General features: G+C 38.2%; 1 protein-coding gene across 5 annotated transcripts in view; it reads right to left on the bottom strand.

Annotated features, from left to right (window-relative positions):
* Positions 1–18702, bottom strand: part of STX17 (syntaxin 17) — a 34035-nt gene that overhangs the window by 10107 nt on the left and 5226 nt on the right. For all 5 annotated transcript variants that reach the window (XM_015282381.4, NM_001031009.2, XM_015282380.4 and 2 more), the window contains exons 2-4: positions 17940–18132; positions 11132–11197; positions 2337–2559 (exon numbers count right to left, since the gene is read on the bottom strand). In XM_015282381.4, coding sequence (XP_015137867.2) covers positions 2337–2559; positions 11132–11197; positions 17940–18062 — 412 coding nt within the window. In that variant the 5' untranslated portion in view covers positions 18063–18132. The remainder of the gene's footprint in view (positions 1–2336; positions 2560–11131; positions 11198–17939; positions 18133–18702) is intronic.

Genomic DNA, 18702 nt, shown 5'->3' on the forward strand with positions numbered 1-18702 from the left:
CAATATTCAATATACTGCTTAAAGGATTTTAGTAATTTTTAGAGTAGAGTCTCACCTTTTGTTAATATTGGTTGAAAATGCAATTAAATTTCAGTTCTATTGGATCTGAGCTCAGGTGAAGGAACCACATCATTTCGCTGACATGCCTTCCGAATGGGCAATTTGAATTTGTAAACTCCTTACTTCTCTTACCAGAGGGGAAGCAACATGCTATAGAGAACAGGCATACTGAAGCTCCCTTGATTAAGATCAGCAGCCAAGATTTCCTTTCAGGACTGCAGCCTCTAAGCACAAAAGAGCAGGCAATACATTGCATCCGTGCTAGCAATTCAACAGAGCTGCTTTCACAGCAGTCAGGCAAACCATTAAAAAAAAAAAACCCTATGTAATTAAATTTAGTTGTCTGCCTTACTGCATGTTTCACTTTAAATGGGATGAACTATTTCTGTATTCCTGAGCTGACATACAGGAGTCTGTCATTCCAGAAATGACTTTCTATCTTCTCATCTCAATCTCCGCGATCAATTTCTTGTCTTTTTAAGGTGTGGTTATGCTCGGTCTCCACCATAATTTAAAGGTATTTCAGATTAAAAAGCAGTCCTGATCTCTGAAATTACACTGTAGTTCTCACTTGCTATCCATGTAACTGTTAGAAAAGCAAAAGGCCCTTCCAATAAAATAACCCAACGTACTGAGGACAACTGTAGAAAGTTACCAAGAAAAAAGGTGTCTAAAATGTTATTCTGATTGTAACACAGAACAGGTCATAAGGAGCTTGAAAGTAATGGCTAATACTGATGAATAGCAGAGTTGCCTATGCTGAATCCCAGCATAAGACCAAAGACAGCGAGCGCGCCAAAAAAGAAGTATCAACGAATTCAGCAAACTGGTTAATAGAACCTACAGGAAAGAAACTCCAAAAGGTTAAAGGAATGCAGAAGAGCTAAATAAATGGTAGCAAGAAAGTTTCCATGAATGCCATAGGAGAAGGACAAAGGAACCATAAGTACGTGCATCGCCAGGTGAAGAAAGAAAACAAGAGGATGACCCAGAGCTCGATGAAGTCAGTCCTCCCACAAAAAAGCAGCTGCAATCTGACACGTGATGCAATTAATTTTAACATGGCAAAAAAAAAAAAAAAAAAAAAAAAAAAAAAAAAAAAAAGGATAAGGAAAACAGGCTCAAAATATTTAGATGTGTTTGAAACCTGAAGTGTCTGATGAAAGTCACTCCAGATTATTTAAGAAACAACCTCGGAAAATACAAACATATTTTCCTCTCTGTGGAGAGCATTAACAGTATCCCAGAGGACCGCAAGAGAACAAACTCAGTTATCTTCTTTTATTTGGAGGGGAAGGAGGATGCAGCAAATAGCCAGGCTTTGACATCCACACCGATATTAGGATAAACTCCTAAACAATCAGCTCAGAAACATCCAAAAGCTAAAGGATGCTGAAGGTGTTGAAAATAATCAAGAATCATCTATCAGAAGCCAATTAAATCACTTCTTACCAGACCGGTAAGAAGACATGAATTGCAGATTTGATACAAGTTGGGTTTTGTAACACTTGGCGATACTACTACACACGATGTTCTTGAAAGCCCATTTTTCCAAACCAACTTTTCTCTCTGTTAGACTTACTTCCTTGCTAATTACACTTGAAACAGTTCCTGTCGTTCTTTATATAGCAGCAAAAAGGGTCACGAAATAAAATGTGAGGGCAGGTTCTTCTACAATGCCACGGACTGAAAACACACCATTTTAAAGATGCATGAAATTGCCAAACAATTTTAAACAATGCTGCTACTGAAGTAACAAATCTAATTACTGTTATGTAGAAGGATATAACCGATATGATCAATTTTCTCACAGATTAATAGTAGAGAATGCTGTTGAATGCCACAGCAGAGTAGGTATTTCCCCTGGAGGCAGAATGGTACAGGTGAATAAGAATCTATTTTGTGCAGAAAGGAGGGAAAAACAGCCAACATCTGACTTGTTGCATGCTGTACTGCGTTTTCACAATCTTTAACTTAAGTGGATTTATAATACTTTCTGCTTTTTGTCTGTTACCAAGATCAAATGCTAAAGAAAGACATATTCTCTTTTTCATGGAAGGCCACACCTGCTCCATTTCTTCAGGTACTTAACCACTTACCAAAACTCAGTAATGGGTAATAAGAAAAGTGTGGCATAGGGAAAGAAAATCCACTTCTGAATTAACAATTGTTATTCGACTGAAATCTCCCTAGTTTCTTTCATTTATATCTGGTCCGAAGTGCTGAATGGACACGACAATATAGCTGCAATAGATACAGAAATGAAATTTTACTACCTCCTCCTCCTACAGTTGCAGATCTTGTTAAGGAGGCATCCTCCTGTCCTTCTAGTTGCCTTTTAAGTTCTTCTGCAGATTCAGAATGGAGCTGCAGGAAGTGTTTTATGGCAGATGAAGCTTCATCTTTCACTGGGTTTATCATTCGTTGCAGAACTGGGATGTCTTCCTGTCGGACTCGCAAACAAAGTTTTTCCATCTCTCTCATATTGGCTCGAAGTTGCTGTAACAGTTTTAACATATTTAACACCTTCTGTAGTTAGGAAGCAACTATCATTTTGATCAATTACATTTTTTAAGTGATCATAAAATTGCCATTTCTAATTTCTAATAAACTAAGAGAAATAAAACCTCTACAAGTCCATACTTTAAATGAACCTTTTTGTTCTTGGCCACGTCTCCTCTAGATCCATCCTTCTTTCCAGCCTGCACTGTTTGAATGCTTTTGATTCACTTACCAAAGACTCCTCCTAATGTGGTTACAGCCGTTGCCTCCAGTCATACACTAAAAGCTCCCTTTGAACCTCTCCTGGGTCTCCTAGATTCTGCTATCTTATGACCCAGAGCTATTCCCTGGTCTTTCTGTACTGCTCCTGCAGAAAAGTCACCCCATAGAACTCTGCAAAGAAGTCCTCACTTCAGGTGCCACAACTTAAAGCCTCTCCATTTTGAACAAATGGCCCATCTCCTACTCTTTGTAAGTCACTACTGTAAGTATTCTACTTCACTGAAAATACTTCCGAGAGCGTTTGACTTGGAAGCACTACTAGATCACAACCAGTTTGTTATGTCTGTTTTATTTTTCATACTTTTTTGTGCAGCATCACTCAGTTTTCTATAATAAAAAAGGAATGGTGGCAGTAATTCCCTCTTCAATGGAATTTTTAAAAAAACAACAGTTTGTAAACACAGTGCACAGAGTAGACACTTGGATGTATTGGTCAGTCTTTTTGGAAGTGTCTTACCTTCCATAACAGCAATTAAGCCATCTCCTCCAGAAGAGTAAGAACTGAATATCAAGGAAGAGATGGCACCTATTACATTTTTCAGTAGTATTAGCCAACCACAAAACAAGGGAGAAATATTTTTTTAAGTCATCCCCATCAATGTTTTTGTTTCCTTGTTGTCAACTTCATCCACTTCTCCAAGTTAAGAAGTCAGGCCACTTCTGTTTAGGGTTTCAACTAAAATATTTTAATGTATCATAGAATCATAGAATGGTTTGGGTTGGAAGGGACCATTAAGATCAGCGAGTTCCAACCCCCTGCTATAGGCAGGGACACCTCCCTCTAAACCGGGTTGCTCAAAGCCCCATCCAGCCTGGCCTTCAATGCTTCCAGGGAGGGGGCATTCACAGCCTCTCTGGGCAACCTGTTCCATTGTCTCACCACCCTCACAGTAATTTCTTCCTGATATTTAGTCTAAATCTGCCCTCTTCCAGTTTAAACCATTTCCCCTCGTCCTGTCGCTACCTGCCCTTATAAAAAGTCCCTCCCCAGCTTTCCTGTAGTCCCCTTTAGGTACTGGAAGGCTGCTTTAAGGTATGTCTGGTGCTTCCTCTTCTCCAGGCCAAAGAGTCCCAGCTCTCTCAGCCTGTCCTTGTAGGATAGGTGCTCCAGCCCTCTGATCATCTTCATGGCCCTTCTCTGGACCTGCTCCAACAAACCCATGTCCTTCTTGTGTTGGGGGCTCACAATTTACCTAATTCACTTTGCAATTATTGAAATTATTTTGGTGTCTGTGACTGGTTGAGACCTTTGCCAAAATATTTACACAAGTTGCATAAAGTCAAGATGCTATCTAAATAAAGTGACTGCTCCTTAGAATCTGTGTTGTTGTTGTTTTTGTTTTTTAAATAAGCAACTGTGGTGATTAATGCACCTCGGGATGCAATAGTTTGTGATCCTCAATTTTCCCAAAACTATCATTTTTATTTTGTAAAGACATCTTTATGGACAAAGGAGAAGGATTGCTAAGATACAGAAATCTCTCTTTAATTACAAGGGTTTAAAGCGGATAGGAACTACTCACAACTAGCAACAATAACCTCTATGCGGGCATCTCCTGTGACATAAATTTTTGTCTAGGGCAAACATTTCATTGCCTAGGCATTTAATATCTGGAAATGCATGCAACTTCTCTTTCTCTAAAAAATGAACAAAAGAAATTGATAGCCCAAATTACGCTACTCATTGTTTTAGGGCACAGTTTATATGTTGTTTTGTTGGTTTGTTTTTTTTTTAATATGACTTCAATAAAAACTATATTTGTTGCATTACATTATAAAGAGATAGAGTAATTTATATTATTCATTCCACTATTTACCAACTGTTTTAAATATTCTTCTCATAGCAGAACAAAAGAATGGATTAACACCAGGGAGCGTTCAGGAAAATAAAGGTTTTTTTTTTTTTTTTCAATAACAGAAACCAGGTTCAGGTAATAATAATGCCCCAGGAAAGCAATCCTGCATACCTGAAAAAGCAGGAAATGATTGGAACTTATTTTACTTATACAAACCAGCAGAACTAACATTTTTAATGCGCTTGAAAAAAAATAATGGAATTATAATTAGAGAAGGAAAATAATTCAACAACAAATTCAAGTAATGCTGTATGAGACACATTAGGCAACCAAAGAACTATTGATTCATAAAAATCATTTGTCAAATTAATACGAGAATATTCTATTGTATGTTTAAATTAATACTATTACCAGTCAATTTAGGCTACATTATTTAAGGTTAACCCCAGGTAAAAACAGTAATTAACAACAAAATAAATAGGGAGATGGACACAATAAATAATTTTGCAAGATATCAAGTTAAATTAGAAACACGGTGCAATAATTTTCTATAAACATTCATCTTAGTCTTTCTCCCATGGTCTCCCATGAGCACTGAAAAAGGGAGAATGCTATCATTGTCACAGTCCACCACATGCCAAAATTCTCATTCTATAAAACCTTGGAATTTAATTTAAAAGACCAAATAGGACTATCTAGATGCAACATATCATTATTTAATATATACATATACAGAGGACTGAGAGAAGGTGATCATGCTGTTCTGCTTCAGGAATAAAGATACTGTCCTGTCTTTGGCTTAAATGGAGACAGAAAATGGTAAGCCAAACAAAAACCTGTTGTTTAGCAGCCAAGCAGACCAGAAGAAACAGTGTCAACAATGAGTTTGGTGTGAGTTAATAATGCTTCCAAAGCAGCTTCTTAAAAAGGAAAGTTTCCCAGTTGGAATTGAGTTAAGATGTAGCTCTGTGAGGGATTTACACCACTGTAAGTACAGCTAGAGCAAATTACTAGTATAGCAAAAGCGTGAATATGATGACAGAACGGCTTGGTTTGGAAGGAACCTTACAGACCATCTTGTTCCAATCCCCTGCCATGGACAGGGAAACCTCCTGCTAGATCAGACTGCTCAAAGCCCCATCCAGTCTGGCCTCGAACGCTTTCAGGGATGTGGTATCCACAGCTTCTCTGAGCAGCCTGTGCCAGTGCCTCGTCCATCATCATCATGAAGAATTTTGTCTTATATCCAATCTAAATCTACACTTGTTCAATTTAAAACTGTTGCCCCTCATCCTCTTTCTCCACCTTTTATAAGCTCCCTTTGTATATTCAAAGGCCTCAATGAGATCTCCCCACAGCCCTCTACACGCTGCACAAGCCCAGCCCCCTCAGCCTGTCTTCCTAGGAGAGGTGCTCCAGCCTTCCTCTGGACCCGCTGTGTCAGGTCCATGCCTCTCTTGTAGTAGGGACCCAGTCACTGTACAACGACCAAAGGTGCTCAAGTGTTCAAAATCTTGAACAGAAGCTTCAAGAGATACAAGCTCCAAGGCATGGCTAAGTCTAATCCTTAGTTTCACTGCACATTATTATATTGCTGATCAAAGATAAATATTTGCGAGAAAGAAGACAGAGGAATCAAATAAGGGTATTTGCATATTTGGTGAAATGTAGTTTTAATACCTCTTGTTCTGAGGATTCGGAATTGACTCTCATTCAATGTACTGTCAATTAAACAAGCTAAATGTAATCAGCCTAGCAAGGGCCCTAAGCCCTGCTATGAGGAGACGCATCTCAGGAGCTCACCAGGGTGCAACCTGATAAATGCTACAGAAATGCAGACGGCTGGGACTTCTTTTCATAATCATTTTCATGGGACAGAGCTTACTTTCTGATAGAGCATAAAAATACATCACCTTCTTCCCAACTGTTTCCAGTTTTGAAACCACACTTTCTCAGCAAAACACTGTTCTCATTTATGCAAACTCCTCAGTTCTGAATTCACCAAATTCAGCCTAAAAGTCACAGAATTTTTCTTAACAATATATGGAATTCTGGTCTGTTGGCTTTAAAAAACAAAACCACTCTTTGTTTCAAATGGCTTTCTCACAGAAAAATGTAGGATAAAGATGGCAAACTCCCTGTGAAGTCATTCCTTCAAAGAGTGATCTGTTGTCATTATTTCATTTCTGATAGTAACTAATGTAATTTAGTTTTCAAAAGACTTCTTCACGAAGAGCTACAGCCTTCTTGATGTAATACTGTAGGATTTCATTATCCTAATTGCCACAGTTTTTTCTCATGTCCAACAGAAATGCAGAGGAAAGCACGCCCTGTCCCCTGTGCAGCAATCCTTCAAGTCTGCAAGTGGATAACATGCCATTGTCAGACACTTCTCAAACAAAAAATAATAATTGTTCCACCTTTCCAAATAAGTTCCATTTTCTCATTATCTGATCATTTTCACTGCTCTCCCTGAATACTCCATAACGTGTCCATAGCCTATATAAAAGAGCGGTGTCCAAACTGGAAAAGTCCTGGGATCCTACTAATGCTGACCAAAGAGGCTGTATGATATTGTGCACTCTGGTTTATATGACTCATGCTGTTATTTGGCTTTTTTGTTGGTCACTGTCACTATCACACTGCAGGCTCACTTTTACTCCATGTCCCTCAAGTTCTCATCTACAGAACTACTATCTAAAGAGCTTCACATGCTGGATTCACACTGTCAGTGATTCCTGCCTAAAGACTGTCTCTGTCCCTATCCAAAATCAGACTGATATCAACATCATTATACATTCTAATCCTGTCCTCTCCAACAGAATCCCTGAATCTCTCACGGCTTTACGCTGTTTGTTACACAACAGAAATAATATTACATGGCTATTATTTAATGCTTTCATCCCTAGGTCTCAGAGGACTTCATTGGGATAAGGTTCACCGTTCACAAACGGGTACAGAACTGAGGTAGAGACACAAAGTGAGCCCAGTTTTTACGAACTGTACGCAGAATTGGAGGTAAGAGATCCACCAGGATGCTATGTTATGTGAACATTACCAGAAACACTGTACGAGCTACACCACTCTTGTGTGCAAGTGACCTCATGACATTTGAGAACAAGTAACTGGTGAAAAAAAAAAAAAAAAAGAAACAAAAGAAGAAACAATGGAACCTCCATGAAACTGCAGGCAAACACGCACGGTGACCTGCACTGCTATGCCATGGCACTGAGCCTAGGCCAAGGGCAAATAACAACAGCACAATGAAAAAAGGTAGGAACAAAGAGCATTAGGTACCTCTCAGTACTTCAGTGTTGACCCAAGAAGAGGCCCTGACACCAAGATAAACACTGTGTCTGCATGGCCCCAACTTACATGAAGTCAATGGGGTGTGAGGAGGCCAAAGCCCTTGAAAAGGAGCTAGTACTCGAGTTTCAGGATCATTTTATATTTATGACTTTGGTCTCTTCCACACAACATGAGGTATCTCCACCAGTTCTGGAAAAATCTGAAGATTTATCTAAGGCAACAGCAGCTACTTCAACATTCTTCATGGAAGTATCTGCTTCAGACCCTCATCCTTGGCAATACTGATATCCCAGAGCGCACAAACTCCAGCATTTTACTTACGCTTCCTCCATCAGCCTATGCAGCTCCCAGTGCCACCAACTAACTGAATCACTGTGATCAAGCCAGTATTACGTTCAGTCTCTGCCATCATTATTCTCTTTTTCTTCCTCTTTATTATCATTAAGTGTAATGTCACACTCTACTTCCAACAATTTACACTTCAAATGATTTATGCTGCAATAGTACATGGAAGCCATATGATCTGCCACCTCCAATGAATCAGTCCCTCTTTATCTCCTGTCTTCTGTGTGTTGCTCTTAATACTCCTTCCATTCTGCACGTTGTTGTTTCAGTTTAAGAACCAGATAGCACCTCTAAGTAAATCTACCACCCAAATCTCTCTCAAACATAAATAACATTTTTAAGGAAGTATTACAGTAGCTTAGCTGTGTAAATGTACTCTTGTCTTCATTTACTTTCTCTGGACTTCATTCAAAGTAATGTTACAAAGGATATACAGTAAAAATTTCCTGGCATAGGTCAAATAAACTCTAAATTATGGTTATATGTACCCTACAGATAGCAACAGGCCGCAACAGAGAGCTGATTCTACATGGCCCTTCATTGATACACATTGATACACAAACAAATGTGTATACAAGGGTTGTTTTCTCAGGGTGTCTTCATGCCCTACACAGATTTTCCATTTCCTCACTTTCCTTTTTAGAAGTTTTTCCAGCGGTATTCAGTCACCAGAAAGAAGAGGTATACACTTATGCTCATCTATACTTCTAGTAGAATTTTGACCATCATCAAACTTAAAACAGAAGTAATTATTCTGGGTAAACTGAAAATTCAGAAAAATGGCTAATTATGTGCACATGGATTAAATGTAGAGTGGCTGTGCATATATTTGTCTAAAACCTGTGGCGGATGCCTTGGGTCAATATTGACTTAGGGATTCCTAATGTATTTTTACAACATCTAATTTTGAGAGCAAAGTGTGTGCTGCGGAGAACATTTCGTATCACAATAATTAATCTGATTTCTTCGCAAACAAACAGATCACAAGTCCATTGGTAAACATTTAAACAGCTTACAGCAAACACATTCTACATGTCATATAATTTATTATCAACTACTCCAGACTACTAACTATTTAATTAAAATAGAGAGCTACTCTACACTTCTTGCAGATCCATATCCAGATCCTTATTTGGCCCTCTGGGTATCAGAATGTGACCGGCTTGATGCAGAACTTGCATCCTGATCTATAAGCATTAAGGACTAAATAAAAAGGGAGAAAATTTATTCTGACTGAAAGTGAAAATCACAGGCTTTAGGCCCAAGGCAAACACAAATATTTCTAGAAACAAGTATGATATTTTATTACTAGGGGACTACACGTGTTTAAAAACAACATCCTCAACATGACTGCTGCTTCTGTAATTTTTTATAGTTTTGTCATGGTAGACAAATGACACTGACCATAAAGTGCCCCAAGACAAGCCTCTCTTACCCTTCAGATGTGAATGTAGATGAGAGCACAGACACAGGCAAACACCTGAACAGGACTGATTTTGCAAACCCCTTTGGCATACTTGTTTAACGCTACAAGGAATAAACTTATTTTATGTTCAAATTTCAAAAATGCTTAATGAAAAACATAAGCACTCAGATCTCCAAGTAACAGAAAAATCCAGTGGATTTCACATGTAACTTCTAATCATCTACAGTAAAAAAGCTCATTAATACCTTCTATTGGTCAAAAAAAGGTAACTCTAGCTCTGCCTTCTGTCTAGTGCTGTTGTTCAATTACAGAGAAGTTCTTTCCGAGTTTTTCTTTCTTTTTCCATTTTTAGTCCGGCCTATTTATCCACAGGAGTCAGGAAGGCACTGCAATTGTATTTTATAATATTAGAATTATAAAATACGATGTTTTAGGACTGTGCCATCCCCATTGGCAAGGCCTGCCCGATGCAGGACAGGTCACAAAAGGTTTGTTCCAGTAACAAAGTCTCCCCCCGCTCTGAAAAACAACTGCAAAAATCAACACAGAATGCCTCTCCTGCTGGCTAAGATCGGTCTGTTCCCATAGTTTTGCCAGTACTAGCAGCTGTACCTGCATCAGCAAAACTTGCTGTGAAGGTCTGGCCTTTGTGGTTTTCTGCAGTCTATTTTGGCTGTGTACTACTGATGTCAGGCATTACCTTTGGCACCCATTTTCATCAGGACATGCTTTTTTTTTTTTTTTTTTAAAGCATATATGAGATTCCTTCTGTGCTGAGTTATGGTTGACTATTCATGAAGTCACTGAGATGATGCCATGCAGAAAAATGGGTCTGATGCTTCAAATGTATTGAAAATACAATGCATATAGTAATAGATTTGCACATCAAACTAGCAGTGCAGCTGTTCCGTGTTCGGTCTGAAACTGTGCTTCAGAATTAACACTGTCTCGTTATCTCACTATTTTCTAACTCACTAATGAAATGGAATAGCTCACAAAATGCCAGCCTCCCACCCCCACTTTATGTAAAGTCGTATACAAATACTAGCTGGGATATCAGCAGTCACCGATGCACCTGGAATCATACACCATATCAAAAAAACTCACCATAAATTTACACAAAATAATTTAACATAAGAACTTGAAAAGATGACTAGAAATTATTTGTTCAAGAACTCTGAACATTCCCACTGACGTGCCATCCCACATGCTTCAAAACATTTCTGACGGGATTTGCCTCATCGGACAAAATTAGGGAATCCCTACCTTTTAAACACAGCAATGCAATACTGTATTTCAGGCAAATCCGTCTGTCAAATATACTTCCCTGAAAGGATCTGCCCCTAAGGCATCAGGTATTATATATATGTAATTTATTTCATTAACATCACTATGATTTTAATATCCTTACCTGAACTGTTCGTCCTGCGTTAATGTGCTCTTCATGCAATCTGTCCCAGAGTCTGCATCTTTGATACTAAAAGAAAAAAAATACTTCATGTAATTGCTCTTTTCCCCTCCCAAGTGACTAAGCAGAAAAAGGAAACCTCAGTAAATAACCACTTAAATTTTCCCAAACCGATAGTTAAAAAAAGCTGACTTACAGGCATTTCTGCTGCAAAATCAGAATTAAATGGCAACGTATTTTGTGGATAATTTTGCACAACATCTTTTCATTGAATTGCAGATAATCCAGGTTTTAACATCCGTTCTTAACAGTGAAGAAATACAGCAGCATCCCCACACTGCTGTGGCATAAATCACTTGGTGGTCAGTAAAAGGAAGGGAAGAGCAAGGAAAAAGGAATGGAGGGGTGGGGACTGGTCACACAGGACAACAAGGTACCTGATATTATTTACAAAGAGAATCACACTCATTACGCAACACTTCTGTTTACATTTACACTTTCCCTTTTTTTCCTATGTAGTTACACAGTTACAATGATCACCAAGGCAAATCTGGCACCTGTCTGAAGCTCCGCTGGTGTTTTAATGGGAAACAATCCATACAGCACTTTACACAGGACAGACCAGAGTCATTATTCCATTAGCTAAATGCAAGTTTTGCAAAATCACTGCATATTAACACAGACAAACCTCTTCATTATTAAAATGTATCAATCCCTGCTACCGCCTGTTGACCTAAGTAACATATATGATCAAGGCAGAGAATGCCCTGAGTAAAATAACAGAAAAGCAGAAGTTATGAATCCTGGAACAGGTGATGAAATCATCAAAGGAGAGATTAAAAACCACAAGACAGTATTAGAATGCTATTTTAAATTGGTAAAGTAACAAAATATTTATCACTATTTTTGATGTGTTTTTTAGTAAATTTTAACTTCCCAGTTTCCTAATATGCTTCGGTGCCAATTAAAGTATCATTTTATCTACCAGCTACATCTTTTATTGATTAACTCTGTGGTTATAGAGGCCAGGGCAATGAGGGTCACACGTTACTCTGTTTGCTAAAACACGACAAGAAATCAGAAGTTACTCATTTTCAGAGCCAACAGTTCCTTCATGTTACAATTCTGTCGTGCTTTCAAAGAGAAAACATTTAACATCCATTTAAGTCATATTACTTTTCTTCAAAACGAGCAAGTTCTGCATACATTTTTAGACTACTAAAATTATAGCCATTACTCTTTGAAATAAAATACACAAAGAGCCTGGAAAACATTAGACCTTCCAGTTCAGCCATCTCTGAAGAAGCAACAAGTACTTCTGAGGGTGAAACAAGAAGGGTTTGGGAAAAAAATATATATTTTTCTCATTTTCAACTGACTGCACTATAATGCTCACATTCTCAATAATAAAACAAGCTTTCCAATTAAGAAGAAAAATAAATCCTTAGGAAACCCCTCCTGCTTTTCACCATTTCTAGAAATGGCCAGCAAATGTATGGCCTCAAACAACACAATGACTGAATACATTCAGAGCAATGACATTTGTGTGGTCAGAAAACTCTTCCCCATTGACCTACCTTTGTCACCCATCAGAAAGTAGGCCATGCTACTGTCCAAAGTTCACCTTGCTTGGCTTGGGGACAAAGCAGACAGCAAACTTTGAAGACAGATACTACCTCTATTTAGCATTAAGAAATACACATAAAACTGAGGTCCACGAATTAAAAATGCCTGCAGAACACTCACATATTTAATTTGTGCTGCAGCCAAATAGTTATACTCCACATCAGAAATACAAAACGTAAGGTTATTTATAGACACTCAGTCTTTTTGCCTGCTTGCCCTTTTCTTTTGAAGACTGTCTTAAAAAGACTTCCACGTTTATGATTTGAATCCATTCCATTTCTTCCAGAAAGTATTTACTAGACATGGAGAAAACTCAAAACTTTTCAGAATGCCTCCTGCATTCATTTTAGTAGCAGGCTAAATCTTAATTAATGCCTATTTAAATAATAGGAGTCTTAGGCAAACGTATACATTGGGATGAAGACTGCAGTTAAGACTCAGATTTCTGCGCTCCTCGTTTTGTGTCACCTCTCCTTCATCCATCTTCTCACCATGTGAGCGGGCCCATGCCAAAGAGAACAAGTGTTTCACAGACTGCTTTAACTGAGTGCAACAGAGAAAAGATTGCTATGGTATACATTAATTCTTTTTTTTTTTTTCCTTAGGGACTGTTAACCCTCCCCAGCAAAGTTTAGGATAGCATGCCAAAACCCCCACCTTTCTTTCATCTAACAGGGATGAACAAAGTTAAAGCTCCTTTGGATAAGAATGCATTTTATTCTCTGTTTCAGAGTGAAAGAAAACAAGAAATCTTAAGGTTAAAAAAAAAAAAAGGGAAATAATTTTTAAAATCCCACAAGGATAGATTACCAATTCCTTAATTTTGAAGTCTTTAGAAACTCACGTATGGAACACCGGACTCAAAACAGTGTTTCACTGTCATCTTTGAAAAGCAGTACTATGATGGTGGATTTATGGTATACACTTCCCCTGGAAAGGTGTACTCAAGGTCACATTTCATTATATATTGATTTTATAGTTTCTTCAAACAGTGATTTAGTAGATTAATTGTTTGGACTATCTCTGCAACCTCAGGTTTAAATCAATATTCATGAAATGAGGTTAGAGATATTGGCTTCATCATAAGTAAATAATGTTGCTGCTCTAAGCAATTTGACATAATTAGTGATTTTTGCTTAAAAGTAGCCTGTAAAATAAACAAGACTAGATTCTACAAAATTATCCTTTTACCCCCAGGGATATTTGGTTTGCATGGCTGAAAGTTAAATTCACAAAAAAATATTTTTGAGAAAACCACTTAAGCTGCTGATGCTGACAGCTCACAGAAAGACTGTAACACAGTCATTATGGCTAAAATGCATAGAAAAGATATACGAGTGTAAATCACTATGGAAGTATTTCAACCAAACTATTGCTGGAGTTCTAATAACCTAAAACCATCTCGAGGGAAAGATTTCAAATGCAGGTTTGATGTATTTTTATTCTTACACTCTCACAAAGCTGTCAATAACGTAAGGCTTGGAATAGCAGTAGTTCTTACAACTTGCTAAGCGTTTAAAAGATAAATAAACTTTCAAATTTTAAGAACATTACCCTAAGTGTGGACTTTTCAAAGAATAAGGCATTCAGGGACTAGTTTTATACTTGCATCTATTACTTCTCATAAATGTTTATGTCATATTTCTTATCAATACACAGCTCTGAAGTCTTCTGCACTGCTGAATAGCTCCTGACACAGTCGCCGAGCGTTTGCTTAGAAGTCTTATCAGTAGTTACTTGTTCCTAGTAATTCCACTTACTAATAATTCAAATATCAAATCTGCCAAGACTTGCATTGTCTAGAGATGCGGAAATTCTTCATTAATATTAGTCTCAAATCAGAAAGACAAACCTGTACTAAACATTGCTCCAACTTTTTGCTTTCATAAAACAAATGTTCTGGAGGAAATGCACTTAACACCTTAATTTTAAGATCAGTTTACAGATATTTAAGTATTGTTCCGATATGCAAATTTCTTAAGTTGATTATGTCAGTGTGAACGATCAGTTCAGTCAGCAACCTAAATAAACTCAAGAAATGCCCCAAATACTTTTAGATTGCATCAGATTTTCACATTAAAATACAAACTACTTTATTAAGCATGGTATTTTAATGAGGCCAACCAATGCCACCAAAGAACACTGGTTTGTATTTCCTATAATTAAATTGTGGCTACGAATGAGCTTCTCTGGCAGCGCTTCAAACAAAGTGTTAAATCACAACTAATCTAAAACCTCATTTCATCCCTAGTGCTACTATTTTCTGAATTTTCTTCTAGACACAGAAGATCATCCTTATAAAGATTCCCCTTCTGTCTGCAGAATGGGAATGCTTAACTCATTTGAGTTGCTGGGCCAGTAAAAACGCCAGTTGATCAACACAAGGCTGAGTTAAGTGGAATGTATTTCACCCCTTTCCTGACACCATGGTAACACTATCTGGCTAGATGCAGCCTAATTATTCCTTGTTTAAATACCTAAGAGATTTCCAGTAGCATCAACCAGTAGCTGCCTACCCCTCCTCACCACCTAGGTGCTGCTGCTAAATGCAGCAGCTCCCAACATCATTCCTCATGCTAATTACATCTTTGTTTCTCATTACAGCACTCAAAGCCATAGGAAGCCCCTTGGTAGGGTTGTTTCTGGATGCTAAATAAGTGAGGGTGTGGTTTTTTGTTTTTTAATCTATATGGACAATATTTGGCAAAAAATCTATTTTGCTGTGCTGCTGACAGCTCAGCTCCCCCTCCCATCAACACATTATTATTTTTCCATTGACCACCCATTTGCTCCTCTCAGGTAAGGCTGCAGCTTTTGCACCATCCCATATTTATTGACTGTGTCACTTCACTTGTGGATGCCTTCCTCAAGACTTTGCAAGAATGGTGCACGTCACTGCTCCGCATTCATTGATGCTAATGATGCTAACTGAGCACTGCTCTGAAATATATTAATCAGAGAACTGCCCTAACAATATTGTTTCTAAACCTAATTTTACCTGAAGCCAAAAATCTCTGCCTCTGCGCAACCAAGAGATCCCTCTTTATGCTGCTTCCAAAAGCAACTGGGAAACTTCTGTTTAAGAGAAAGAAGGCAACAACTTAGCTACCAAGCCTGTCTCCATTTAAATAAAACAGCCTGCATGGAAAAAGCACTACAAAGCTCTCCCCTAAGCACCCCCTGAATCCCATCCTATTCTGTATCACTCTTTACCATTAACTAGCTCTATGGCCACGTGCATCAGAATATGCACACACTGATCCTAGAAGCTTCTCCTGAGGGATTTAACAGTTGAGGCTCCTTGCTTCTCCACTGTTCTCACCCAAAAGCAAGCTAATACTGACTCTGAATCGCTACTGCTCTGTAGTCTGGCTACAGCACAAAGTAACTCAAGCAACTGCTCTTGGTGGGAGAAGCTGGAGATCAGCTTCTGGCCACTAGAATAAAATGGGGCTGTTGCAAAGTGGCTGGTTCCAACGCAAGAAAACACTGAATCCACTGGCATCTAGGTAACAAAATGTATTAGACAAAGAACCGAGTGTAAACAACATGCTGTGACTGGGAAAATACAGTTCATCTCATTAAGAAGCCATTGCTTCAGGCAAATATTGTACTACTAAACATTTCAATTTGTGAATATTGTAGTTCATATCCTAATTGTATCCTTAATAAGCTCTTACAAGGAAATAGCCCAACTATTATCTGTCATCACTAGTCCTCGCTGTACCAGATCTTCCTCCTCCATCTCAATTTTTTTCTGTCTTCTCATGGTCAATCACCACTTCTGCACTGTCAACTTCCATGCCAAGGTACTTCTTCACAGTTCTTCATCTATTACTCAAACGAGCTAGGAAGTTTCCTTTTGAGTATGCCCCAGCATTGGGTAAATCCTTCAGTAACCTCTGGTTAGCGGAGTTAAACCAGCATCTACTGAGCATCTGCAGACAACCTTTTTTAATTTTCCAGAATCATCCCTCTTGACCAAAACCCGGCACACTTCTAGAGCCACAGCAAAATGTGCAGCCTTTCCGAAGACCACCCCATAAACAAACCACAAGCTATTGTTCCAACCACGTCACTACATTTCAAAGAAATGACTACTAATAACCTACTGTTCACTTGCAATCACTTAAGCTAAACATTTCTTATAAGAATAGATGGCTATCACTTAAACACGTTATTTCCTGACTACATTCTCAGAAACAATACAAAGATTTGTTTTCCCTCTTCGCCATCCTCAAGTTAATCAAGGCAGAAATCTTGCATACAAAATTTCATCCAAAAGATTGCCTATTTGGTAAAGTTACAGTAAAGTAACCAGCATTCCTTCCAAGTCACTCGCTCTCATCCTCATTTATTTATTTATTTATTTATTTGGTGTCACAGAATTGCAGGGATTGGAAGATCGAGTCCAACCCCCCCGCTAAAGCAGGTACCCTACAACAGGTCACACAGGTAGGAGTCCAGGTGAGTCTTGAACATCTCCACAGGAGACTCCACAACCTCTCTGGGCAGCCTGTTCCAGTGCTCCGTCACCCTTACTGTAAAGAAGTTTTTCTGCATGTTAGTACAGAACTTCCGACGTTCGAGTTTTAGGCCATTACTCCTTGTCCTTTGATTATACACCACTGAGAAGAGCCTGGCCTCATTCATTTGCCTCCCTTTACATGTTTATTAACATTAATACTTGTTTTAGTGAGTCTCTTGCCATCTTTCTTGACAAACCAATTTCTCAGTTTCCACAGGCTACCTATTTTTTTTTCCACTAGTAAACAGAGAGAGGGGATGTTTGAATCTGATCACTTATACAGCTAACTGCTACAACAGTCCCCGGCACTGATCTGGCTGCATCAAATAGCTCTTATTTAAAGAATTTCTGATGATGGTTAAAGAGTTAACACAGCAGTGTGGATGCAGCCACTCTGTTTTACAGAATATGGGGGTTTAATAATATGGACGTTAGCCATTTCATGCCACAACTGCCCTGGTCAAGTTTATTTTATTAGTACTTGAAGCATATACAAGAATTTAACTCGACGGTTATTTTTCTTGGAAGCATACTCAGTTTCATTATTACACACGAACTAATATCAACCAGAAGCGTTTAAACATGATAAAATCCATGCATTACCTTTCAGCGCCACTGCTGTAAAAAGACCTGCATTAGCAAAAAGTGAACACTAACCTTCTCAATATTTATTTGGTGTTTTCTTAATCTTTCCAAATCTGTTGGAATTGCCACCTTAATGAACTTTTGAATGGCAGGTTCAATTCGACGGAGCTTAACTTTGTCATCATCTTCAGACATCCTAAAAGCGTCCTTCAAGGAAGGCAATACTTGCTACTCGTCCAGTATACCTTTACCAAGGTAAAACTCCCTAAAAGAGAGAGAGAGGAAAAAAAATTGCAGGCTCATACGAATACAGTCATTTAGAAAGCAAAATAAGGGAATTCAGTTTTTCCAACAAAACCATATTTGAGTACAGTATTACCTATCTAAAAATTGATACCCCATTAGCATTTTTATTTGCATTTGAATGCATTATTCCCATTTATTTACAGGGCTCGGGGATCGTCTTTCGTAAATAAAATTTAACTGTAGCAAGAAATAGCTAAATAATTAAGGTAGATGCAAATAAAGATGCATAAAGATAGGTGGAAGCCTTTGTTGAAATAACACTTGTGATTAGACGCTTTCCTCGAGCTCAAGCTCTGCCAATTTACATCCTGAAACACCTTTAAAATTGTAACACATATCCTGAAAAGACAGTAATTCTGGAAGTTCACTTTTTAGAAATAGTAAGAGCTTCTGACTGAAGACTTCTACTCCAAGTTGCATTTGTCCTTTCCTGAAGTCACCAAGGCATCACCCAGCAGACAGTATGAACAGGTTACTGAAATATGTGCAGAATCAGCACACAAGAAGCTTGAATTCTGTTCTCTGTGTA

This window comes from Gallus gallus, chromosome 2 (assembly GCF_016699485.2).
Source record: "Gallus gallus isolate bGalGal1 chromosome 2, bGalGal1.mat.broiler.GRCg7b, whole genome shotgun sequence".
NCBI classification, from domain to species: domain Eukaryota; kingdom Metazoa; phylum Chordata; class Aves; order Galliformes; family Phasianidae; genus Gallus; species Gallus gallus.